The sequence below is a fragment of the Carassius carassius genome, chromosome 17 (assembly GCF_963082965.1).
Source record: "Carassius carassius chromosome 17, fCarCar2.1, whole genome shotgun sequence".
Taxonomy (NCBI): domain Eukaryota; kingdom Metazoa; phylum Chordata; class Actinopteri; order Cypriniformes; family Cyprinidae; genus Carassius; species Carassius carassius.
The window spans coordinates 4,430,283-4,456,357 of NC_081771.1; the positions used below are offsets into that span (position 1 = coordinate 4,430,283).

The following is a 26,075-nucleotide window of genomic DNA, read 5'->3' on the forward strand; positions in this document are numbered from 1 at the left end:
TCATCGGCATGGTTGTGTCAATGACATTACTAAATTGGCCCAGGAATACTTTCAGAAACCACTGTCGGTAAACACAATCCGCCGTGCCATCAGCAGATGCCAACTAAAGATCTATCATGCAAAAAGGAAGCCATATGTGAACATGGTCCAGAAGCGGCGTCGTGTCCTGTGGGCCAAGGCTCATTTAAAATGGACTATTTCAAAGTGGAATAGTGTTTTATGGTCAGACGAGTCCAAATTTGACATTCTTGTTGGAAATCACGGACGCCGTGTCCTCCGGGCTAAAGAGGAGGGAGACCTTCCAGCATGTTATCAGCGTTCAGTTCAAAAGCCAGCATCTCTGATGGTATGGGGGTGCATAAGTGCATACGGTATGGGCAGCTTGCATGTTTTGGAAGGCTCTGTGAATGCTGAAAGGTATATAAAGGTTTTAGAGCAACATATGCTTCCCTCCAAACAACGTCTATTTCAGGGAAGGCCTTGTTTATTTCAGCAGGACAATGCAAAACCACATACTGCAGCTGTAACAACAGCATGGCTTCGTCGTAGAAGAGTCCGGGTGCTAACCTGGCCTGCCTGCAGTCCAGATCTTTCACCTATAGAGAACATTTGGCGCATCATTAAACGAAAAATACGCCAAAGACGACCACGAACTCTTCAGCAGCTGGAAATCTATATAAGGCAAGAATGGGACAAAATTCCAACAGCAAAACTCCAGCAACTCATAGCCTCAATGCCCAGACGTCTTCAAACTGTTTTGAAAAGAAAAGGAGATGCTACACCATGGTAAACATGCCCCGTCCCAACTATTTTGAGACCTGTAGCAGAAATCAAAATTGAAATGAGCTCATTTTGTGCATAAAATTGTAAAATTACTCAGTTTAAAACATTTGCTATGTTATCTATGTTCTATTGTGAATAAAATATTGGCTCATGTGATTTGAAAGTCTTGTAGTTTTCATTTTATTAAAATTTTAAAAACGTCCCAACTTTTCCGGAATTCGGGTTGTATATGGTGCAGATTTTTAGTCAATGCAAATCATCTGATTTGAAATTATATAAATCATCATTGGTTTTTTATTCAACCACATGAATCTCCATCCATTTTGTTCTGTAAACACTATTTAGACTTAGTTTTCCTCACAAAGACTACACCCGGTAACACTATTTTAAGGTGTCCTTGTTAAACATTATAATAGCAATTAATTATGCATAATTAACCCTAAGTAAGTAACCCTAAGCCAAACCCTATACATTATAGTAAGTACTTGTATATATTACTCATTACTAAAATGTATAATTACACTGTATTGAGGCACCTTAAAATAAAGTAACCCTACACTCTTACCAACACACAAGGTCACCTCCCTTTAAATTCATATCCACAGAGAAACACAAAATAAACCCACACTAATGCACCAACTTCATCCAGCTCTCATTTAAACACACGTCCCTGCTCCATGTTCACTGTTTCTCTGTGGGTTCTATTTGACATACCGCATCCATCAGCTGCCACCTTGCTCTAAGATATCTGTTCTTTATTAAACCTGTTTCTTTCACGTCAATATCAGTGATTAGATTGCACATTTTTTTCTGCATTAGTATGAAAATTGCTGCTGAACCAAAACAGCTGGGAGTTCCTTTAACCTGTGTATTCCGGCCCCCTGGCAGAAGTCTCATTTATTCTGTCTGTTGTTCCTGTGGATGGCTGAGAGGGAAACACGAATCACAGATAAACACCAGCACAGCAGGGTGTAGCTCTGAATGCGGGCTCAGATATGACGGAACAGTCTGGAAAGACATGGTTAATGCATACAACTGCAGGAATGCTGCTCAAATTGAGAAGACTGTATGTGAAAGTCACAATATTTAAACTCTAAGAAAAGTTCTAAGTGTGCTGTTGTATTCTTTGTGCATTTAAACATACACATAATAACATGTTATTCTTTGAACTACACGTACAGTAAATATTAATATACATGAATATGGGAATCACTGACGTACCATGGTATATATCGACATCATAAATTTTTTGGACCCTTACAAAATAGAACTGAAGCAGCTACATTGGCAGATGGAAATATTATCATAGTTCAATATTAAAATACATTAACTAATGTATTTATATGGCACATCAAAGTAGTTCCAAAAACACTATGAAACAAGACTAAAAAAGTTGGACCATGTTTGTTTGTTTTTTTGGGTCATGTACTATAATATATTTTTATTTACTGAAGCACAATGGAGGTCCAAGAAAATGGCATGATGTATAAATATGAGAATAATTTATATATAATATATTTACATATCATCCCTGGACCATGGTGCACATGGAGTCACATTTCATTGAAATCAGATCAGAATTTAAACCTATATACTTAATAGTATAAAAATGTAATCCTCAAACACATGAATGTGCTACTATGTGGGAATAATCTTTTAATGACCAATGAATGGCTTCTCTTCCTTGCATTTCATTGCCATGCAAATGGATAAATAATTGATAACAGAAACTGTTGGTGTTCCTTAAGGATTAATGCTCGGCATGATAGAGAAGCAAAGGATGTTCGGATGAAAGGAGAGAACGAGGGGATGGAATTAGATGGGATTCAAAGCAGATAAACGCCCACTCTCTCCTGCTTTTCATGTGAAAGACAAACAACCTATGTAAATGCTCCAAGGACACAGAGCAATCCCTGAATGGAGGAGTTGATCGCCTTGCATTTATTTTATTCAAATAGAAAAGAAAGACGTGCTTTGGCCAATTCCTCGAATTAGCCTTCATTGACAAATGAAGGACAGAAATCCACCCTTCCCTTGGCAAAAATCCAATTGAAAATGTTCAATAACAATTTATCTGCATTATGTGAGTCTAATAAAAACATTTTCCCTTTCTATGATACACGCCGCACATTTCTAATTTCTCAAGGGAAGTAAGGACAGTCATCCCCTTTTGATAATGAATTAAATTATCTGATTTGTTTTAATTGATCTGGTAGTTTAAAGTGGTTTTATGGTTTTAAGCAGATGCTAATTCGCGAACACTCATAAAACGGACTGAGGAATAGTCACCAAGGCCAGTCTGAAACATTCGCAGACCAAACTGCATGCAAACCAAAAGAACGACAAAGGTGGAACAAGAACAAGGACATCAAATATGAGGAGATAACAGTTGCATATATGGCCTACAGAAGATAACAGTTTACATAAATGACGACTCAGAATTTCCACCTTAGATATCTTCAATCTATATTAGACTATTACAAACCCAAAACAGATAATGTAGTCGCATTCTGACTCTTTCACATTGCGTTTCTACAGCAGATGACTGATATATTAGATAAAGAAAGCACACTAGCCCTGTGGAAAGAAGAAGTGAATTCTAATGCAGTCAGTAACCTGAGAATAGAGGGCAGATAGGTAGTTCAGAACAATCAAGATTTATTAAAGGGGCCTGTTCAGTTTAGTTATCTCTAATTATATTCACCAGTATTCACTTGTCTTTCAATTTCTATTCCAGTGCTGTAAAATAAACCTTAAGGACTCTACGAAATCACCTGGTGAACACAATTTTCTGTCCATTTTGATGCATTCCTTAATGGCATATTTAAGGACCTGTTCTTTTCGGTAAAGGAATAGTCCAAAACTGTGTGGGGGGGGGGGGGTGGAGGAGTTTGGGGGCTTAAAGGACAAAACTCAGCTGTTAGACCATACCAACAATGCTAGATGTGTTAGAGCCAACATTCCCAGCTTGTCATAGTCATAACATCACTGCCAATGTCAGCAGTATATATCACAACATACATTAAAAGTATCATGAAAAGTAGTCTATACAACTAATATTCTAAAGCTATACTTTAAAAGACTGAAATTTAAGACCAAAGTTATTCACTTTAATGTAGTACAGCCATTGATGTTTGATGTGATCCTTCAAAAGATGCCATACTTAATTTGAAAGCTCAATGCATAAAGGTTATTTTCATAAGACTTGGAATGTAATGTCAACTGGACTATTTTCACCATTATTATAACATGAGTATGAATTTGTGTTCCATGGAAAATGCAGACAGGTCTGGAGCAAAAAGAGGTTAAGTGAATAATGACAGAATTTTCCATTAGTTTATGTCATAAGCGTTCATAGGAGTTCATAGGGTCCTGAAGTCAGCATCTGTTTTGCACTTGTTTGGAACCTCTGAAAGCATATAATGTCAAACTGAACAATGTGGCACATTATGGCGTTTACTTTTTAACTGTGTCAGTATTCATAGCACAGCACTACAATACTAGTCGTGCCCCCTAAAGGGGCTTCATACTCACAGTTAAAGGTGATTCCCGGTCTCTGAATATGAATTACTGCATAGCACGGCATGATCAGTGTGAAAATGTCCCACTGATGCATACCTGGCAGACATTTTCATCTGCTGAAATGAAGGACAGAAGCAACCAACAATTACTCATTGTGGAGGTATGTGGCAAGCTACCTCATGAACAGCATCTAAATGAGCGTGTAAGGGCCATCATTTATCTAAAATGACTTTCAACTTTGTTTTGTCAGATTGGTTGAGACTTATGTGGTACTGCAAGCAGGACTACTAGTTTCAGCGAGGGACCCTAAGACACATTCAATTCAAGTTTATTTGTATAGGGCTTTTCACGATACAAATCATTCATTGAGACTAAAAACTAAATATTTAGTTAAATATGCAAAGTTCCAATTTAAATTCACAACTTATTAATTAAGTTTGTGCCATTTATAGCCATTATCTGAAAAGTGTAAATTTATTTTACTGTAAAGGGTTGTTAATATGCCACAATGTACATGATTAAATCCTAATCATAACTAAAGAATTTCAGCAACAAACTTGGCAGTCTTTCGGTTTGTTCTGACTCAGATAGCTTTATAATATATTAAAATAATAATAGCAAAAACACCCCAACTCTCACAGATTTCTATTAAAAGTTATGATTACAATCCCTCCTAGATCTATCAACTACCTAGAAACAACTTAGCAACCAACCAACTATATGCCCATGCATATTTTCAAACAATGTAAATCCTAATAATCTTAAGTGCTTAAGAGTTTTCTCAATTTTGAGACTTCACTTTGTAGCTCTTCTTTGAAATTCAGGATGGGAATATTATGCTCTTAAACCAAGTGCATAGCTCTAAAGCTGCAGAACAGGTCAATATGATAAAAAGAAATTGCAAGTAAGCAAAGCTGTTTCAATAAAGCTGTTTGGTTTTAGTATACTGAAGTTTGGATGACTTACAAAATGCCGACCACAGCATCTTGTAAATCATTTAAAATATAATTTAACTTAGACTTTAGAAATATGTCATGTTACTTTTACAAAAATGAACTGGCAGCACTGAGACTTAATGACCAGCATACAGCACCATAGGGGGAACTGTGATTATTTTGGCATATTTTGGTTAATTCAATCTTTAAACAGTTTGTATGCAAAAACAGTCAGTCTGAGACACTTTAGTTTGATTGAACTATCTCCTTTTTCAATCATAATGAAACCGCCTCATATTGCGGCGCACCAAACTTCTGCCATCCATCAGCAGATTGATGGTGAAGGGTGTTTTCATTTCGATTTAGTTTTAAATTCATCCGCAGTGGTAAATGGAGAGAGTGAGATATTCTGAATCTGAGACAAAGCTAATCCCTTTAACCACACGGTGCATTTCAGTGTTTTTCCATCTCATCAGAAATGTCACCCGCTGAAGTGACAAGGGAGGAGAGATTGAAATGTCATGCATGATTTATGGAACCTTTTCATGTAAAACTGTTTATATGACAGTGCCGTCTTATCTGTGAATTCAGCTTGACTGATTTGCCTCCCGCGAAGAAGTAAACGAGAGATGGTGTAAACACAATTCTGACAAGAAAATAAGACCTGTGGCCTATTCACACAATATACTCAGGCAAAGACAAAAGTACTCACATTGGCCATTTGCTGGCAAAGTTCTTACCAATAACAAAAACATTAATGACAACAACAAAATTCTAACTAGAAATCAATTAAAAAAAAAAGCAGTAAAACAGACCTTCTAGTTTGGTTGGTCATTTTGTCTTTGCCAATTGAACTTCAAAAGTCTATGCCGCAACATCACAAAATAAAATGGCAAAAACAAAAAACAGCTTTCCCCTAAGCACCTTTTCTAACCTGCCATTGCAAACAAGGTGTCCCATCACTAACCAGAAAAAATAAGCCAGATGACTTTGCCTGAACAAGTCATGGGACTGAATAATTAGTTCAAAGATGAAAATAAAAAAATTCTAAAATTTCCATACAAGCAACAATTTTGTTTTCTCTAATACATGGGCTAAAAACAATGCCTTATTAGTTTTTTCCACATAAAATAAATTCAAAACTTGGAAATATACCTAATTTAGCTCAAGCTGTTCCCTTTTAAGTTTACCACCCTGTAAAAATAATGTGTAAAAAGAATTAAAATGTGAAAATAAAAACCTGTATGTTTATTAACCATTTATATTTAATTGCTTACTTAACATAAGGTACAAATTATCCTTTAAGAAAGGAAAAAACTTGTATGCATGAATGAAAAGCAGTCTTAAGCAGATCTTGAGCAGAGTATGGAAAGCTGTAAGGGACTCCAACACCACATTTAAATGCCATCTCCAAATCCCACTGAACTGCATGGGAAATAAAGCTACAGTGTTGGCTGCATACCCTCGCTTGGGAGAAAAAAGAGAAACCATTTCATCAATAGAGATTTGTGTATTAAAATCAATATTTGCAAACAATTCAGCTCATTAATGAACTAAAGCTAAAGCCCTGTGTGTATTCTTAGCCATTAGTCAGGAATCAATAAATGTAATTTCAAAAGCGCACCGCAAATAATGAAAAGGGTCCTTAGCAGAATATTACTTTAATCATCTGAACATTTTTCAATTATTCAAAGGGAACCTTGCTTGTCAGGGTGGGCGGACAATGATTAAAAATTCTATGAGAGACTTTTACAAGGGCAGTTTCATTTCAGGTGAGGCTCGCTCTTACTGACATTCAATCAATTTGCCTAAAACAACAAAATCTGAGGACATGCTTTACATGCTTTGAATGGAATTTATATGAATACTCTCCATACCTATTTTATATATGAAGAGCCATTAACACAACACCTGTTCTTGTGTTTTGTACCATTTTGAGTTTATTTTAAAATCTTGCATTCATTTTTAGGCCATGTCTACACGTACATAGGTATTTTTATAAACAGAGTTTTTGGAAAAATGAAATAAACCATTTGTAATCGTGTGGACAGGGCCAGGCTACAAATACATTTCTATAAACACATGAATACATCCATAGATTTGCGTCACAATCATGGATATGTTAGCGAAAGAGAAAACATCTCTTCTTTTGGATCACAAAGGCTTTAGTCAATGCCAATTAGTTTCTAAGAAGAAAGTACATCAAGAGCCCCAGAGGAGGCATTACCTCCAAGGATAATGTGTCATCACCATTCTAGAAGTAAATGGGGGGGTAATGAAATCATATCTCTTCTCAGGGAAATCACCAGCCAAAAAGGATATGGGTGAGCTGAAATGTGTTTAGCAGATAGGCATCAAATCCACACCGGACAGAACGGGCTAATGGCTGAACGATGTACGTTTTTCAGTGGTCTTTGCTAATATGTATAGAGAGATGGGTTACATTATATTTAATAACCATTAAAGCAAATAAAATCGATTTATTAAATTAACATGCATTTATTAAAAGTATGCACCATTTAAAGCCTTGTCAGGTAGATATGGCCCATCATTTGTAAACTCCTTTTATAAAACCAAACATGTCACTTCTGATGTTTTTGAAATTGATCCTGTCTCAGAGGAAAGGGTGAGATTGTGTCTATCCACTTTGTCAATTAACAAAGCTACTGGACATGACCTTATTCCGTCCAGATTTTTGCGCGATAGTGCCAATGTAATTTCTAGGGTGCTCACCCATATAATAAATTTGTCTTTAAGTCAGGGTATTTTTCCATGTGATATGAAAAGGGCCCGGGTAGTCCCCCTTTTTAAGAAAAATAGTAGATTAGATGTTGGTAATTATAGGCCTGTATCAATTCTGACAGCAATATCAAAGGTGTTTGAGCGTCTTGTGTATGAGCAGGTGGAAGAGTACCTTGTTAAACATAATCTGCTATATGAACTGCAGTCTGGATTTAGAGCAGCATATTCGACTGAAACCTGTCTTATTCATTTATGTGATTATATTCGACAAAACTTTGATGAAGGAAAGTATGTGGGTATGATTCTTCTTGATTTACAAAAAGCCTTTGATACTGTAAATCATGCAATTTTATTATCAAAGCTGCAAAGTATAGGCTTCAGAAATTCTGCGGTGAAATGGTTCACCTCTTACCTCACTGGAAGAACTCAATTTTGTGATGTTGCGGGGGCCATATCAGATTCTCGAGATATTACTTGTGGGGTGCCTCAAGGTTCAATCCTTGGCCCCCTTTTATTTTTAGTTTATATTAATGATATGCCAGCTGCTGTGAAATGTAAGCTGCTTTTATATGCTGATGATTCTGCATTGTTGGTCTCTGGGGATGACATCAGCGAGATTGAGAAGACTCTGGGTAACGAATTAAATAGTGTCAGAAAGTGGCTTATAGACAACAGGCTTTCAATACATCTGGGAAAAACTGAGTCCATTTTATTTGGAACAAAAAAAAAGTTGTCTAAAATAAAATTGCTTAAGATCAAATGTAATGGCACTGAAATAGTGTCTCAGAAAAGTGTTACATACTTGGGGTTAACATTAGACCAGTCATTAACCTGTTCATCTATTGCTGACAAAATACTATCCAAGTGTGCAGGTAAATTGAAATTTTTGTATCGCAGAACAAGGCTTTTAGATTTTTCTATCAAGAAATTACTGGTTGTATCGTTGATTCAATGTCATTTCGATTATGCATGCTCAGCTTGGTACTGTGGATTATCAGTTAAACTTAAAAACAGACTGCAAGTGATGCAAAATAATGTTATCCGCTACCTGTTAAATGCACCCTCTAGGACTCATATTGGCAGAGATGCTTTTAAAAGAGTAGGTCTGTTGCCAGTACAGGTTAGAGTGGAGCAGTTAAAGCTGAATCATATGTATAATGTTATAAATGGTTCTGCTCCCAAATATTTACTGTCCAATATAAAAATGGTTCATACACAGCATTACCATAATACTAGGGCCAGTATCCGTTCTTGTAAAGTGCCCAGAGTCAACAATGCAGCTGGAAGTTCTTTTTTTTATACAGGTATCATGTTGTGGAATAATTTGCCAATTTCCCTCAAAATGGTAAATACCAGAGGGACTTTTAGATACCAGGTTAAGGCCCTTTTATGGAATAGAGTAGCTGATCTTTTTAACTAGCACTGGGTGATTTATGATTGCCTGTTTTTAGGATGTTGTTGAAATCCGGATGATTTGTGTAAATGTTTTTGTCTTTGACTTATAATAGGTCTTTGTTTGTGTGAATTGTTTTACCACCAAGGACCATGTTGGAAATAAGTGTTTACACTTTTACATGTTATCCTTTGGATTATGTATGTCTTTCAATCCATAAATAAATAAATAAATAAAAAAAATAAAAAGCCAATTCTAGAAGAAACGCCATATTCAAAATTGATACTAAAAAGTGACATAACTGAGGACACCACTGAGTAATAAAATTAAATCAGCTATACATCACCCGTGACATTAGAAATCGAAACATAAAAGACTGTTATTCTGAAGAGGAAACGGCACACAGATCCAGTGAGGAGGAACTAAAGTTTCCATCGTATTGATTCCCACTACAGTGCATTGAGTTCCACTCGCCACAGGAGTTCTACAGCAGTGGCACTGAAGAGACAGAGAAGGTCAACCTTTGATTTCTCACCATGGTTTCAAAGAATCTTCCAAATAAAGAAACACTTTCCTTTTTCTTTCTCTTACTCAATCAACTGGGGACAAGCTGTTTCTAATTAGTGAGATATGCAGAAGATACATCTCTCCCTTCTCCAACCTTTGCTGAGATTTCAATTGCCCACAAACACGTCTGTATAGCCATTTTCAAATTATGGTTGACAAGTTGCTAAATAGCCAAACAAAATCACTCTTGAAATGTTTTGCTTTTTAGCTCTAATGCCACACAGCAGTATGCATATTATTGTCATCATTTTCCATAATGGGACACAATTAATCATCAAAGCTGTGGCAGAGATGAATGAATTTGTTGAATCTTTTAGGAATATATGTTCATGGCCAATATAATGATTTATTATTGGCCTCAGATAAAATAAATAGGAAAAAATTATGCCAGACATGAGGCACATTTTAATCCAAAGATGAAGTAGAAATTTGGAAATTGTAGAAACTGAGCTATGCACTGAAAAAAAAAAACACTTAGATTAGAGCTTGCTATAATGTCACTAACGTAATTCTGGTGAACTTTGCCCTGTGAAAGTCTTTGCTTTATTTTACTTATTTTTTTATTTTATTTATTTATTTTTATTTTGGGGGGGGGGGGGGGGGGGGGGTTGCCAGCAATTATTGCTGCATCATGCTGTATGATGCTTCTGCTAAAGACATTTTGCCAGCTCAAAACTAGTTTACTTTCCATTAGAGAAAATTAAAAGGTCAGATGCATCGATTTACTAAGGTTGTATGAGCAAATGCAAATTAACTTTAGTCTTAAACCAAAGAACTATTCATCTTACCTTTACAGAATCATTGTCATCTCTAATTACCAAGGGTTAATGCTAACAATTTTGTCTCAATTTTCACAGTACTTCTAATTGCATTGAATTTAAACATTTATTAAGGGTTCCAGTCTAATTCAGAATGATTGAAATGTCTCTGTGAACATATTTCACTGCTTTATTAAGACAGATCTGTGCTCAGAGTCCTGAGTTTGAGGGTGAGGTCAACACATGGAGTGATACTGATGACTCTTGACTGTGTTCACAAAGCACACAAAACAGATTCATTCTTCCTCCATACATATACAATACAACTAACTTTAATATGACATTGGTTGGTTGATTTCTTCAAGATTGGTAAACACCATGCCATTGGAAAACAATCATTAGTCAACGGTGCAGAAATGACACATTTAACCTAAGGAGGCTTCTTTTATAGGTTTTCTTCTTTAGAAAAAAAAGATATTCCTGAATAACAGTACTACATTTCCTTCATAACAATTTCAGCCTTAGGTTTAAACTGTGGATAATAATTTTGTTAATAGCATCAGAGAAACAGTCAGCACTGTAATTGAGTTTAAAAGGTTAAAATTCATCAAATAACCAACCAAAAAAATTTAAATGACTGTTTGTTCCCTTTGGCAGTAATTTTCTGCATTTTATCTCTCTGCGTCTTTACCTCTAAGGTCTTTTTTTTTCTGGTCTTGGCATTAATTTATTAACACTAGTGAGATAAATGCAACTGATAAATCCAAATAATTAACTCCTATCATGTTAAATCTATCACTGCTGAAAGTAGCTTTCATGTCACCATTTAATTTCAATTGATGGAATGATGTTGATGGAAAGAAGCTGATGTAAAAGTTGAAGCTGAAATTAAATAATATTGCTAAAATCTAGTTGTATTAACCCCTTAACTGTCACTCGTGTTTTTGAAGATAGACTTGAATGTGCATGATACAAACCTAAATTTTTATAATTCATGACTGAAAACATTTTGTAACATGATTTTGATGTGCCATTTACATGGTAATGCAATGTCTGATTTTAAAATGGGTTTTAAAGGATGAATTTTGAGATTTTATGTTTTCAAGTGATATATAACTTCTGATGATTTCTAAAACATGATAGAGAAAAAGGCAACGAGAAAGTCTTTTTTTTAAACAAAGGTCAAAACTCATTTTGTAATGTAGATTTCTGAGGGTGCACTCTTGTCATAAATTAATCTATTACTTTTCCTACATAATTTTTAACAAATAATATTGGAAAAATATATATTTGGGAGTCTTGAACCTTTCCAACGATATATAGTTTGTCAGGATTAGATTAGATTTGATTGTAATATAGTATAGTCAACGTAGGCGTCCCGTATACGGGACGGGGTGACAGTTAACAGGTTAATAGTTCCCTAAGCTTCAAACATCATTGTTCTAACCTCTCATGCACATAATACATAATATTTAATCATTTAATCATTTGCCCCAGGACAAGGTTTTGTTGTGGCAAACACAAAATTAAGATTAACCACAGTTAGGAGTGTATCTGAATGCCCTTTGAAGACAAATATTATTAATGCGATAATAAGCGCAGCAAGAACAATACAATTATTAGGGATAACATCAGCTCATATGCCTTTAAGTGTCTCTCTGGATTACATTAACCTCCATTAGAATAAGTACGCTGCTATGAATATGAAATGGAAATATATAAATAAGCATATGAATATGCTAATGGAGCTGCAGATAAATTTAGGGATTGGGGTTTTTTAATTTTAGTGTTTATGAATAAAGCCTGACTCATATTTCAAGCACACTAAATTGTTTTGCGACAATGTAAACACAAACAGAGTTATTTAAAATGCCTGTGAAATCAAAAAATGATGTTGTTATTTTGCCAGCTAGATATTAACTAATAAACTTTAACTAACTTTCTCAGCCAGATATTCTTCAAACTGTTGCTCTACCATGTCAGTAAGTGACCTGAAAGAGAAAACTGGCTGCAGAAGGAGACTGTTTATGCTAATGTCCGTTATATTGGCCCTTGCAGCAACGCAGAGGTTGTCGTGCGCATATGGTTTGCATTAAAAAATTGCAGTCTGACAAAGTTCAGAACGCAACAACGCATGAAATCGAGCTTGTAAGGTTAGAAAAGATTGCGTTCACGTATATTTTGGGCCTTAGGCCAAAGCACTGCTCTTAAAGCACCTTCAGTCTATAGTCTCTCCTTCACTTGAATGGACCTGAGTAGTTTGTACTCATCCACGGGGGCTTGTGCATAAAGTTTAATGGAGGATAAAAAGAGAGCACGATAAAGAGGATTTGCAGGTCCTTATAAATAAGGCCTCTAATGATGTTCCTGTCATTATTTATGTGTGACAGGTTTCAGACAGGCACCTCGAGGGACAGCCGAGACCTTGTCTTGTCGCAGGCACGTGGTGCCCACAAGAGGGGGACTGATTGATCAGGTTCCAGAGCGTGGTCCGTCTGAGATTGAGACGTGATAGTTGGGGCAGCTGATTGATGTGTGAGCGTGTGCGTGTGAGAGAGAGAATTCATCAAGACAAGAGGCTGAACAGACAAACCAAGGGTGCTGTGTGTAGCGTGTAGATATGAAACTTAAATTTACGAACACTCACAGCACGGCTCTTAGGATTTACAGATTTAACCTACTACAACATTTCAAATATGACTGTCAATTATTAATACTGTATATAATGTCTATATAAATGCACACACACCTACATGTATAAATATTTGCATGTATACATAAATTTATTTATACATATACTGTAGAGTAATTTCAAAGATGTTTCCAAAAGAGCAGTTATGGCCGGCTGCACAACATGATATTTTGACACTTTGAATAACCGAAAAATTACAAATAACTAATGTTTTTTGAAAAGTTAAAGTTAGTACATACATGGGAGAGGTGCTTCATATATATCTTTTTATGCATTTAAACCAATTTTTTACTGAAAAAATGCAATTGTACAGAAAATGTAGGCATCACGACATTGAACCAAATATAGAAAGTATGAAATACTGCAATAACTCAGAATGTAGGCTACATGTTTGAAAATCACAGAAATCTTCTGTGTGTTTTTACACCTCTTTTAAATATAAATGTATGTGCTATTACTTTCAGGGGTTAAATTAGTGGTAGAAAAACTTAGTGTGTGATTAAATCACACAACAGAAGAGTGACTTGCAAAACATAACTCATTGCCCAGCATATTATATAAACCTAGAGCAGGTAATAACAAATGCTGAGAAGTCTAAGAAAATGTATTATGATTTTGATAAGACATATTCGTGAAGGAAGGTTTGAATTTTCCATAGTAATTGTATTATTCACCAAAGTACCATGGTTAAAAGCCATTTCCACTGAATAAAATTATAAATTCAACACTTTTGTTTTTGCCCCCATTTTTCATGAGCTAAACTCAAAGATCTAGGACTTTTTCTATGTATACATTAGGCCTATTTCTCTCAAATATTGGCCACAGATCTGTCTAAATCTGTGTTAGTGAGCACTTCTCCTTTACCAAGATAATTCTGAAAGGTGTGGCATATCAAGATGGTGATTAGACAGCATGATTATTGGAAAGGTGTGCCTTAGGCGGGCCACAATAAAAGGCCACTCTAAAATGTGCAGTTTTACTGTACTGGGGGTCTGGGGGTCTGATAACCAGTCAGTATCTGGTGTGACCACCATTTGCCTCACGCAGTGCAACACGTCTCCTTCGCATAGAGTTGATCAGGTTGTTGATTGTGGCCTGTGGAATGTTATTCCAGTCCTCTTCAGTGGCTGTGTGAAGTTGCTGGATATTGGCAGGAACTGGAACACACTGTCGTATACGCCAATCCAAAGCATTCCAGACATGCTCAGTGGGTGACATGTGCGGTGAGTATGCTGGCCATGCAAGAACTGGGATGTTTTCAGCTTCCAGGAATTGTGTACAGATCCTTGCAACATGGGGCTTGCATTATCATGCATGAGGTGATGGTCGTGGATGAATTGCACAACAATGGGCCTCAGGATCTCGTCACGGAATCTCTGTGCATTCAAAATGCCATCAATAAAATGCACCTGTGTTCATTGTCCATAACATATGCCTGCCGATACCATAACTCCACCACCACCATGGGCCACTCGATCCACAACGTTGACATCAGCAAACCACTCACCCACACAATGCCATACTCGCTGTCTGCCATCTGCCCTGTACAGTGAAAACCGAGATTCATCCATGAAGAGAACACCTCTCCAAAGTGCCAGACGCCATTGAATGTGAGCATTTGTCCACTCAAGTCAGTTACGACGATGAACTGCAGTCAGGTCAAGACCCTGATGAGGACAACGAGCATGCAGATGAGCTTCCCTGAAATAGTTTCTGACAGATTGTGCAGAAGTTCTTTGGTTATGCAAACCGATTGTTGCAGCATTTGTCCATGTGGCTGGTCTCAGACGATCTTGGAGGTAAAGATGCTGGATGTGAAGGTCCTAAGGCTGGTGTGGTTACACATGGTCGGCGGTTGTGAGGCCGGTTGGATGTACTGCCAGATTCTCTGAAATGCCTTTGGAGACGGATTATGGTAGAGAAATTAACATAACATTCAAAGGCAACAGCTCTGGTGGATGTTCTTGTAAAACGCTCCCTCAAAACTTGTGACATCTGTGGCATTGTGCTGTGTGACTGCACATTTTAGTGTGGCCTTTTACTGTGGCCAGCCTAAGGCACACCTATGCAATAATCATGCCGTCTAATCAGCATCTTGATATGCCACACCTGTGAGGTGGACGGATTATCTAGGCAAAGGAGAAGTGCTCACTAACACAGATTTAGACAGATTTGTGAACAATATTATAGAGAAATAGGCCTTTTGTGTACATAGAAAAAGTCATAGATTTTTGAGTTCAGCTCATAAAAAATGGGAGCAAAAACAAAAGTGTTGCATTTATAATTTATTAAATTAAAATTCAAACTCAAAAGAAGACAGCCATAACCTATCAAAAACTGTGCTAATACTCGGATTTCACCTCAAGGTAGCATACAACTTAATACTACTTTATGTGCTTTCTCCTAATCATCTGTCATGGTTTCCCTTGTACAACCCAAATTGTCGCGGAGCTCAGATAAATAAACGCCAGCTATCTTAAAGACGTCGTACATAAAACTCAAGCGATATAATATCCATATTAACTTATGTTTTATGGATGTTCAGTCGCTTCCAGCAGGTGTTCAAATCTTCGAACCAATTTTAATGCATGAAAACCTGGTGTCATCGCGACACTTCTGGCAATGCGCTTTGGCTCCATATGATGTCCTTTTGCATGGTCGTGCACGAGAGAGAAATGTTTTATTTGACCGTCTTTTTGAGGATAAAGATAAGAACAACATGAATAAATAACAAAAACGTTTTATTAGAAGTTACATTTTTTCCCAGCCTTGGAGACTTTTTTTTCTATATATATATATATAAATTGTAAAATAAATAAAAAAATTGCAAATTAATAGTTTTTCACACGGGCCCCATATATAGTTTACTACGTTCTAAGTTTGAAGTCTAAGCATATAAAATTCTTAAATATGAATACATGATTTAAATTTATTGTAAGGATTAGTAAATAAACTTGTTATCAGTCTCATTATGAGGCTCTAGCTAATTCTTCCATCACTGGGGTCATGGGTCTTTAGTGCTAATAGGGTTAATTGGAGTATACCATCGCTCCAGACAGGGCACACCCGTCCATGTGTCTCTCGGGTGTTTGACGCACGTCAGGAGCAGAGGGCAGGTGTGATCACTCCCGTCGTGGCCTGACCTGTCGCCCAACCGTGAATTATTCCACACCAGCCGCGGCAGAACAGTTTAGAGGTGATGAATCGCCCCGGTGCTTGGCAGGCGGTGTGAATTTCATTTCCCCCCAATCAGCAGGTGTCTAGTTTTTCCCCCACAACGTGCAGAAACTCTGTTCCTATTGAGCCAGAGCGCTACTTTTTGCCATGTGTCCCCCACTGACAGTTCTATTACGAAGAAAAATGAACAGGAGACATTAACCGTGCTGTCCTGCCATGGTGCATTCTGAAAACTCCCTGTGAACAGAGCAACTGCGGCAGCCATAGTGCCATCAGGTTATTAAAGCAATCAGCCACTCGAGGCTGTGTGTTACAGTGATTTTACCATGGGTAGGGGTGTCCTTAGACACAGTCTGAGGTCAAATCATTGTGCACATGGCCTTTGTGGATTACTGCAGTATGATAAAAGACACCAATGTTCAATAAATGGATTTATTATTCATAATAATTAGTATAAACCATTCTTACACCAAGTCACATCATAGCTCAATAGTCTGGCCTATAGGGCTGGCTGTCTCATTAAAATGTGATGCCTCCTAAAAATTCTTAGGGAGTGCACCTTGTACCCTTTTGTACCATTTATCTCTAACATGTACATATTAGTACCACAAAGGTATATTAATAACTTAAATGTACAAATACACATTAAATAGGCTTGTACCTTTCTTTAAGAGTGTATGACAGGAAAGGTAGAGGTAAAGGTAATATTAAAAGCTAGTAGGCTAATCTTAATTCAGTCCGCGATCACTTCTGGAAATGTAATCATGTTTAAGGTTATCATGTTCCTTGAACTCTGAATCATCAATGTCTCAGTGTTTAGTGAATGAAGATCCTTGCCAGAACCTCGTGAATCCCACTGCACTAACAATTTATGGCCAGTGGTTTACAGAACTGTTATGTCAAAGGAGCTGTATGGATAAAGATCTATATAATTCATATTTAAGATTCTGTAAAAAAAATTTACAGGGACAATGATTTGACAGTGTTTATTTACTCTATTTCTCTTACAAAATAAAAAAGTTAGTTATTCAGTGACAGATATAGTAAAAATACAAATATTGTGAAAAAAAATATTAATATATATTAATATTTGAAATAATTGATTTTTTAAATATACATTTTAATTAAATTTATTCCTGTGATGGCAAAGCTGAATTTTCAGCATCATTACTCCGGTCTTCAGTGTCATATGATCCTTCAGAAATCATTTTAATATGCTGAGTTGCTGCTCAAGAAATACTGTTTTTAAGTACTGACCTCAGACTTTTGATAGATGTAGTGTACATCAGTATATTTCTCACATCACCACTCCTGGCGTTGTCTATAACACTGGGTCACTAAATCCCTGGTTGTCCCTGTAATATTAGAGATCAGAGTTGGAGATAGATATCTTGGTGGACTGCCACAGTTGTTGTTGACACATTTCATTTGGGAAGTAGGCTTTTCCTTCAGCATTATGATTACTTACATCTCTTGGGCCAAAGTTTGATGATAAAAGATATTTGTGCAGCTGCCTGAAAACACTTTTCTGCTGACCGTTATCTGCACTCTGTTCTTCCTTCATGCAAAATCCCATTTTAAACCCCCATTTTTTCTTAGGCATAGCATGATTTTCACCTATACTGGCAATAACATGAATTTAATTGTATGTGCACAGTATCTGCGACAGTGCAGGGCCCTGAGGTCAACTACAGAATCTGAACAGGTGACGTTTGTTTCTATGTTAATTCATGCCTGCAAGACAGGATTAAATTTGAATGAATTTTGTTTCTAATTTTGCTGCCTAAATCAAGCAAATTATTTAAGGTAATACATAATAAAGTCAAATTAATGTCAAATAAATAAATATTAAATCAAGTTCTAGGAGACTCTGCCTAGAAAAGGGGATTGAATAAATTGATCATTTTAATTTGTTATGAGAAACTAAGGTTTATTATAAAAGCTGAAATTGATTGTTGCATGATTACCTTGTTCTTCTGGATATTATTCATTCTGTCAATAAAAATCCCATGTTCAAAGTCAACTTGAATATCTCTGACTGAGTGTAAAACACCTTGATTTATGAGCACACATCATATGCCAGGTTTTTACTTGCTGATCTTCACAAACTATTAGACGCTAAGACTTCTCTCAGCAAGCCAGAAAATTGAGATTCAGTGAGAGAAAGACATACAGAGTTTCAGGCGGGATGGAATAAGTTATCCTCAGTCAAACAGAAAGAGACTCCTGTTGAATTAAAAGCAAGAGAATAGAGAAAACATCACAGACAGGGGTTTGAAAGGTGAGCACAGCCTTTGATAGCTGTCTGACTTCTGCTTCTGGTGTAACGCTTTTCATCCTTTCAAAGAATCCTTTTCAGGGTTGCAGCAAACATTTTAAAGTTTGAGGCAGCTTGAGTTGGTTGATAATGTTATAGGCAGCTGTCAGTAACTCAGTGAATGATACGACCACAGGAAACACTGACAACTCACATTCAACCCAATAAATTAAATATGTGTATGCATGTATATATATCAGAAGTCATCATGGAATCCAATCACAATCTATTTGATTTCCACAATGTGATGCATTTTTCAGTGAAACAGAAGAAATGTAGATTTTACCCACAGGAGCTGCTGGATCATGAAAAGTGGCCGTTTTATACCTGAATAGAGCCAGACTTTAATTGAGTTTGCAGCTGACATCCACTTTTGCGGAGGCTTTTAGAACCTGAATGTGGAGGACAAATTATTATTGCACATTCTACTGACAGAATTTTAGAAATACTGCATTACCAGGAGCTTAAAACAGTGATTAAATTGCATTCGGCTAAACACTTTAGTCAGGGTAGTGCCATATTTAACTTTTTGACAGGAATGAAAAGAAGGTGAGGGATATAAGTACAGTACGTTCAATAGCCTGTACTATTGTTTTACAACATAACGATTATCCATACTAGACAAAAACAGATTTGAAAGCTGTGAGTTGTGAACAAGATCCATGCAAATAATGCACCAGATTAAGGTCTATTGCTTAACAATAAACCAATATCACTATTTAAAATATGAATACATGCAAATTAACCTGCTCATTACAAATTCAACTTAAGCCCAAACAGAAATTATATTTATATTATATAGGTAATAATCGTATAAAGATAAAATGCATGCCTATTATATGATACAAAAAAAGGCTAAATCTTCAATATCTGTCTGTTGGCTTTGGATTAGATCAGAGGAACATAAAAAAAAAATGAAAGTCAAATTATAGATTAATTGGGGTCTCTGGGACTCCAAATATAAAGAAAGTCATTCTCACCCAGAACACGAAGCTCAGCTTGCTATATTAAAAACTTATTTCAGTCACACTTTCTTATTTCTTGCTCTTTCTAAGGTCACTCTTCTTATCCTGAACTTTCTCATTTCGAATCCCTCTCTATCCACATCTCACAGACTCACTGCTGAGCTTCTCTCCACATGCTGTTACCTGGCCTGGTGCTTTGGCCGCTCTTCAGAAGGGTGAGCCAGTGTCGGTCAACACGGTTGCTCGATAATCTTTATCCACTCACCGGCCGGTTCCAGCCCTGCCCAGAGCGAGAAACAGGGGCTGACTGTGTCTGGGGGGAAGGATTTAATGCGCTCTCCTCCCTGATGTCATTACATCCACAGACCAACATCATCCCTCTTGGTTCAGACCTTGAACTTTGCAGCTTCCCCAGCTGAGACCCTCATGATCCTGTGTGAATCAAGCTCATAGTGGCATCTTTAAATGACCTGATTCTCTGGTTTATGACACACACTCAGTAATCCTCTGACACACGCTTTAGTCATCTTCTCCCCATCAGCTCCATTTAGCCTTCACTGGCTGATGTGTCATTTTATATGCACACGGGTTCTCCATAATGTGATATTGTATCCATAAATGTTACTTAGGCTATGTAATAGGGATCCTTCTGGGTCAGCATGTCCTTGATATGTTTAGAAGGACTGTAATGGGACATAAAGCTGGAGTGCATGTGAACAAAATTAGTTTTACAAGCTTAAGGAGAGTTCGGGTATGTTCTTGGGCAATACAAGAAACTCGTTTACTATCTTGGGCCATTGTTGGTTTATAAACAGGAGCTATTGAGTGTTCAACCACTGCCATCTTGTGGTCGGTTTCGAATCCTGTTCCACATTTTAGTAAAAGTGTTCATCTGTAGTCATTCATCCTCACAACAAACTTGACTTTCTGTAGAAAACGAAATGAAATGTTCTGATTAATGTTCACCCTGCTCTTTATATGTGATACACCATCCTTACAAACCAGCCCACGTTACAAATGAAACCTTTATGATCATTTCATTATGAAAAGCTATTATTTTAATTTAACCTAACACTTTTGAGAAGTAGTGAGAAGGTCCGTTAATAAATTCTTTATCGTTGCATTTTGTTTGGACATTAAAAGCTACAAATCATTTAGCAACTTACTTGCTAAAATAGTAGCTACCAAAACAACAATAAAAGTAATTGAAAATCAGAAATTGTGGATCCAATGGAGAACAGTATAAAGAATTACTGTAATGAAATATGAAATCTGTCACACCAGCAAATAACATGATTAGCCGAAATTATTACATGATTAGGACACACACACACACACACAGTCATGTTTTGCTCACTGTATTTTGCTGTATTGTTAAATGAGTTCACACAAGGACTATGACATAGTATGTGAAATGTGAAAGCTTTCATTTGTTCTCATGCATTCCTAGCCGTAATTTCCATTAAACTATCTAAAGCTCCCATTTTCTCCTTTATGAATGTTAGAGCAGGTGACGGTGAACTTCGTTTCCCAGAGTGCATCGCGCTGACAGCTTCTTCCTCGCGACAAAAATGGCGGCTCCTTTAACCCTACTGCTGATAGTAGCTGTTACAATAAGAGCCGTTTTATTCCGATCCAGTTTGGCAGAAATAATTTCAGAGAGGGTCGAGGTGGTGTCGCCTTTGAATGCGTGGAAACGAGGTATGATTATGTATTTTTTCTGTTTGGGAATGCTGTATACAGATGGTATGTTCTTATATGGCAGCATTGCTGAGCTGTCAGTTTATGCATGAAATATATTTTCAGCAAATGATGTTTTCATGCTTTATTGTTAGTTACATTATTGTTTACTTGTATATCTGATTTTAAATATTCAGCATCAATGGAATACGCAGATTTGAACTCCACAGCCTGTGGCACACAGCTTAATATCTATTTACTGTATGTCTTGTATTGAATGGATTGTATTAATGCAGATTGTTCTTAAGTTTGATTTTACATCAGATCCAAGTTACATCTAACATCCTTGTTATATTTATACAGTCTGGCAAATATGAGATAAACTGGAGTTCATTCTATGAAGTGATGTGATTTTGGTGCGTTGTTTCAGTAGAGAAACCCTTACAGATCTGTTTCAGTTACAATAGTGTTCACTTCACTGCCTTGAATAAAATGACTTGTGTATTCAAAGAGAAATGTCCTTAAGTTCGTTAGCTGTTAAATGCATAATATGATTGATTTCTTAATGAAACAGTTATAGAGGGTCTTGCCTTGTTGGATCTGGGGGTCTCGCCTTACTCAGGAGATGTGTTTCATGAAGTAAGTAATTTTATTTTTTTCCAAGCCTTTTTTTTTTCGGTGTGTTTAATAGTTGTTGTTTTTTTAATTCTTCCAGACACCCTTTATGATATACCTCTTTCATTTTACGGTCGACTATGCAGAGATTGTTTTTATGGTAAGTGCTTATTTTGTTGATTGTCTTTCTTGTTTCCTTATATCATTAGACCATGCAAAAAAGGCAGTTGGTAGCAACAATCTCAAATCTGATTTACTTTAAAATTTTCCAGGTTGTTGTGAATTAATATCATGGTTTATAACTATTACTGTGCGTTGTTTTTTTGTAAATTTCACTTCTTGTAAGTATACTCATGTAACGTTATGTCACCAGATAGCAGATGGAATCACAGCGGTGGCTCTTTATCTTTCAATTCAGATTTATAACAAGGATGTGGTAAGTTATAGCTAACTTTTTTTTGTTGATATCTGTGTATGTTTCTTAAGTTAGAGCATATGAATTCATTATATTTTCAAATTATTAAATGTTATCTTTGTGTGCTTTGTAGTTTAGAAAACAGAAATATGCCTTGGAATCAGACCGGTATCCCGCCGACTGTTTGGAGCTCCTCCGCTCTCCGAAGGAAATGTTTTACATCCCCCTCAAGGTTGCCATGTTGTAAGTTCTGATCTGGCTTTAAATAAAGTTTACGTTATCGCTTTTTTAATTTAAAAAAAGAAACTCAGCCTTACAAGTAAGGCGCATCATTTAATTTGCCTAATTGTCTTCCAGTTATTTGTTAAACCCCTTCACCATCCTGTCTTGTGTGGCAAAGTCAACTTGTGGGCTGAACAATGCAATTATTGCTCTCTTCATTTTCTGTACATTAAAAGGTAAGTGTTCTCTGTGTACACCTAAAGGAAAAAAATGATCAGTTTCCACAAAAAAGGTGAAATGTCCCTTTTGATCATGTGACACTGAAGACTGCTGAAGATTCAGCTTTGCATCACAGGAATAAATTACATTTTGAACCATATTCAAATAAAAAAATATATATTTTAAACTGTAATAATTTTTCCAAATATTGCAGTGTTACTTTATTTTAATCAAATAAATGCAGCCTTGGTGAGCATAAGAGACCTTTCAGAAACTTTCAGAATCTTACTGACCCCAAACTTTTTAACAGTAGTGAATATGCTAATTATGATGTAGTCGATGAATAATCAGATGTGAAGCGTGTCACAAAGATCATCCAAAACACATTTAGGATCAGCAGTCTTTGATCTGAGTAATAATTAAGAAATGATCAGCTGCTCATATTTGACTGTTATTTATTATAATCATGTGGTTAACTGTATGTGATTTCTTCAGGTAGTGCCTTGTTGAGTGGGATATTGTTGGCCTTGGCTACATATCAGTCCATCTATCCTCTGACCCTGTTTGCTCCTGCACTCCTGTTCTTCCTGCAGGTGAGAGTCTGAACTCATGCAGAAACATTGCTCTGCTGGCCAAAATGAAACATCTCTCTCTCTCTTTCAGAGGTTATATATCCCAGTGAACCCGAGGAGGAGTAGTTTCTGGTTCTTCACTCTTCAGTATGCGTTCATATATGTGGGCAGTCTGGTTGTGATCACTGGACTCTCTTTCTTCCTCCTGGGCTCCTGGGACTTCATCTCTTCTGTCTATGGATTCATGTCAGTCAGCAGTCATACGCCACATGCTTTATTTCCAAATACATATGTCTTATTCAAATATTCACTGTGTGTGTATTCCACAGATTATCTGTTCCTGACCTGACTCCAAACATCGGACTCTTCTGGTACTTCTTTGCAGAGATGTTTGAGCATTTCCGTCTCTTCTTCAGCTGCGTCTTTCAGATCAATGTCTTTTTTTACACCATCCCTCTCTCCATCAAACTCAAGTAGGTCCTGCACATACCTGAACATGAGCAGTGTGTTCTTCATTTAGCATGTATAGCACTCTTATGGGTGAAAAATTCAATCAAACAGGGAGCATCCAGTGTTCCTCATCTTCATGCAGATTGCCATCATCTCCATCTTTAAGTCGTACCCTACTGTGGGAGATGTCGCCCTCTACATGGCATTTTTGCCAGCCTGGAGTCACCTTTACCGATGTAAGTAGCGGTTTCATTTCTTTTGTGTGGGTTTTTCTCTGTAAATTAACCAAATGTGGAGTGTATTCCGTGCTCTTCAATATATTAAGCACTTTTTCAGAGCACCTTTACAAATAATGTGTGTACTATTTTCAGATTTCATAGGAAAATCAAAATTGAACATGGTAAAATGCGATAAAAACGGGGCACTGCACTTCTATTGGCAGCCGAAAACAATGTATTCGCGGAATATTAAATAGACGCAAATGCAAGGAGTTGGGCTTCTGTGAATGACTGATATTCAAATTCTGAGGAAATATGTAGACAAAAGCATCCAATGCAGATTTTGTGCAAGCCTGCATAGACATGCACTCGGTTAACTGGATAAAGCTGAAATCTGCTAGCAAGCTTTTTACTTTTTGTAGAAATGAGTTTGCTTTATTTCTTTCTCTCTTTATTTCAGTTTTGAGGAACATCTTTCTGGTGTCGTGCGTGCTGTTGGCATGCTCCGCTCTCTTTCCTGTGCTCTGGCATTTGTGGATTTACGCTGGCAGTGCCAACTCTAATTTCTACTACGCCATCACATTGCTCTTCAACTTTGGACAGGTAAAGAGTCTTGATAAGCCATTTCAACTAAACACAATTGCAAATACAGCTGCCAAATTGTCTGTTAAACAAAAACTCTTAGCCTCAATGTACAGTTAGATTCTATTAATTATGCCATGACAGAAGCTGTCATGCCAGGTATTTCCTGTACTCATGGAGGTAGTACACAAAACCTGGCGACAGAAAGATGATGGCTATTAAATTAAATTAAAAATTTAATTAAAATTACATTTATGCATAATGCAAATTTATGTTGTTTGGCAGGTCAACTGCAAAGATAGCAGCAGTTATCCGCTCATAGCTTTTGGTGTTTGATAGACTCAGCTACGACAGTGTTTACAACTACTTGGCTGACAAATTATGGGTGGAAAAATCGATGTAGGAACAAGGTTTCATTATTCATTAACTCGTATTAGTTTCAGCTAAACAGTCCCATATTAGGTTAACCAAGACAGCTGGCACACCCCACATTACCTGTGAGGCACGAGCACCTCACAATCTTGGAACAAATTTTATCTTTTTGTAGATATTACAAAATTATTTATTATTATTCTGATTCTGATTCTGATATTAGAAGTCTGGGAGTTGTCCGTTTGACCTCAGAATGGAAGTTCATTTAGTGAGCACTGTAAAGTTTACAGAATTGCATGAACTGATGTCATGTGTGTTTACACCATCACAGATCCTCCTGGTTTCAGATTATTTCTACGCCTACCTGCGCCGAGAACATCACCTGACACACGGCCTCTATCTAAAGAAGAAAGATGGCACTGAAGCCACTCTAGTGTTAAAGTGACCTTCTTTCATAAGACTTGGAGATCTCACCGACTGCCTCACACCCGATATCTTTGCTTTTTCAATTTCCATTCACACTACATTTTATTTTTCTCTCACCTCAGTTTGCCTCCCCTTTGCTCTTTCCCCATTACTTTCAGAATTTTACCTCATGTTTGAATGTTGACACCACCTTTTGGATCAAAGCTGTTTTGTACAAGACTTTTTGATAATGGGAGCCAAATTAAAGTATCTGAGTGCGACAGAACTATTTTGGCACCCATGAGGTGGCTACGAAGTTATTTTCATTGTTTCGAAAGATTTGCCTTCTTTATTAAACTCCATTCCAAAAGTGAGGTTGTTTGGCTGGACTTGCAGTTTGAAGTCATGGTCAGCAGAGGGCATAACATGAATGTGGAGACTTCAGAGGGCCAAAGCTGAAGACCCCTCAGCGCC

General features: G+C 36.8%; 1 protein-coding gene across 1 annotated transcript; it reads left to right on the top strand.

Annotated features, from left to right (window-relative positions):
* Window positions 1–21,371: 21,371 nt before the first annotated feature.
* LOC132160799 (phosphatidylinositol glycan anchor biosynthesis class U protein-like) lies at window positions 21,372–25,926 on the top strand. Its single transcript, XM_059570496.1, has 12 exons — window positions 21,372–21,552; window positions 22,106–22,170; window positions 22,247–22,306; window positions 22,520–22,582; window positions 22,695–22,804; window positions 22,919–23,019; window positions 23,498–23,595; window positions 23,666–23,820; window positions 23,904–24,047; window positions 24,136–24,260; window positions 24,703–24,845; window positions 25,528–25,926. Exons 1-12 carry the CDS (start codon window positions 21,423–21,425, stop codon window positions 25,639–25,641), a joined length of 1,308 nt encoding a protein of 435 aa, XP_059426479.1. The 5' UTR covers window positions 21,372–21,422; the 3' UTR covers window positions 25,642–25,926.
* The last annotated feature ends 149 nt before the right edge of the window (window positions 25,927–26,075 follow it).

Coding starts and splice junctions, on each gene's coding strand:
- LOC132160799 (XM_059570496.1), top strand. CDS start 21,423: ATGGCGGCTCCTTTAACCCTACTGCTGATAGTAGCTGTTACAATAAGA. Junction 23,596..23,665: donor CACTCCTGTTCTTCCTGCAG/GTGAGAGTCTGA, acceptor TCTCTCTTTCAG/AGGTTATATATCCCAGTGAA. Junction 24,261..24,702: donor CTGGAGTCACCTTTACCGAT/GTAAGTAGCGGT, acceptor TCTTTATTTCAG/TTTTGAGGAACATCTTTCTG.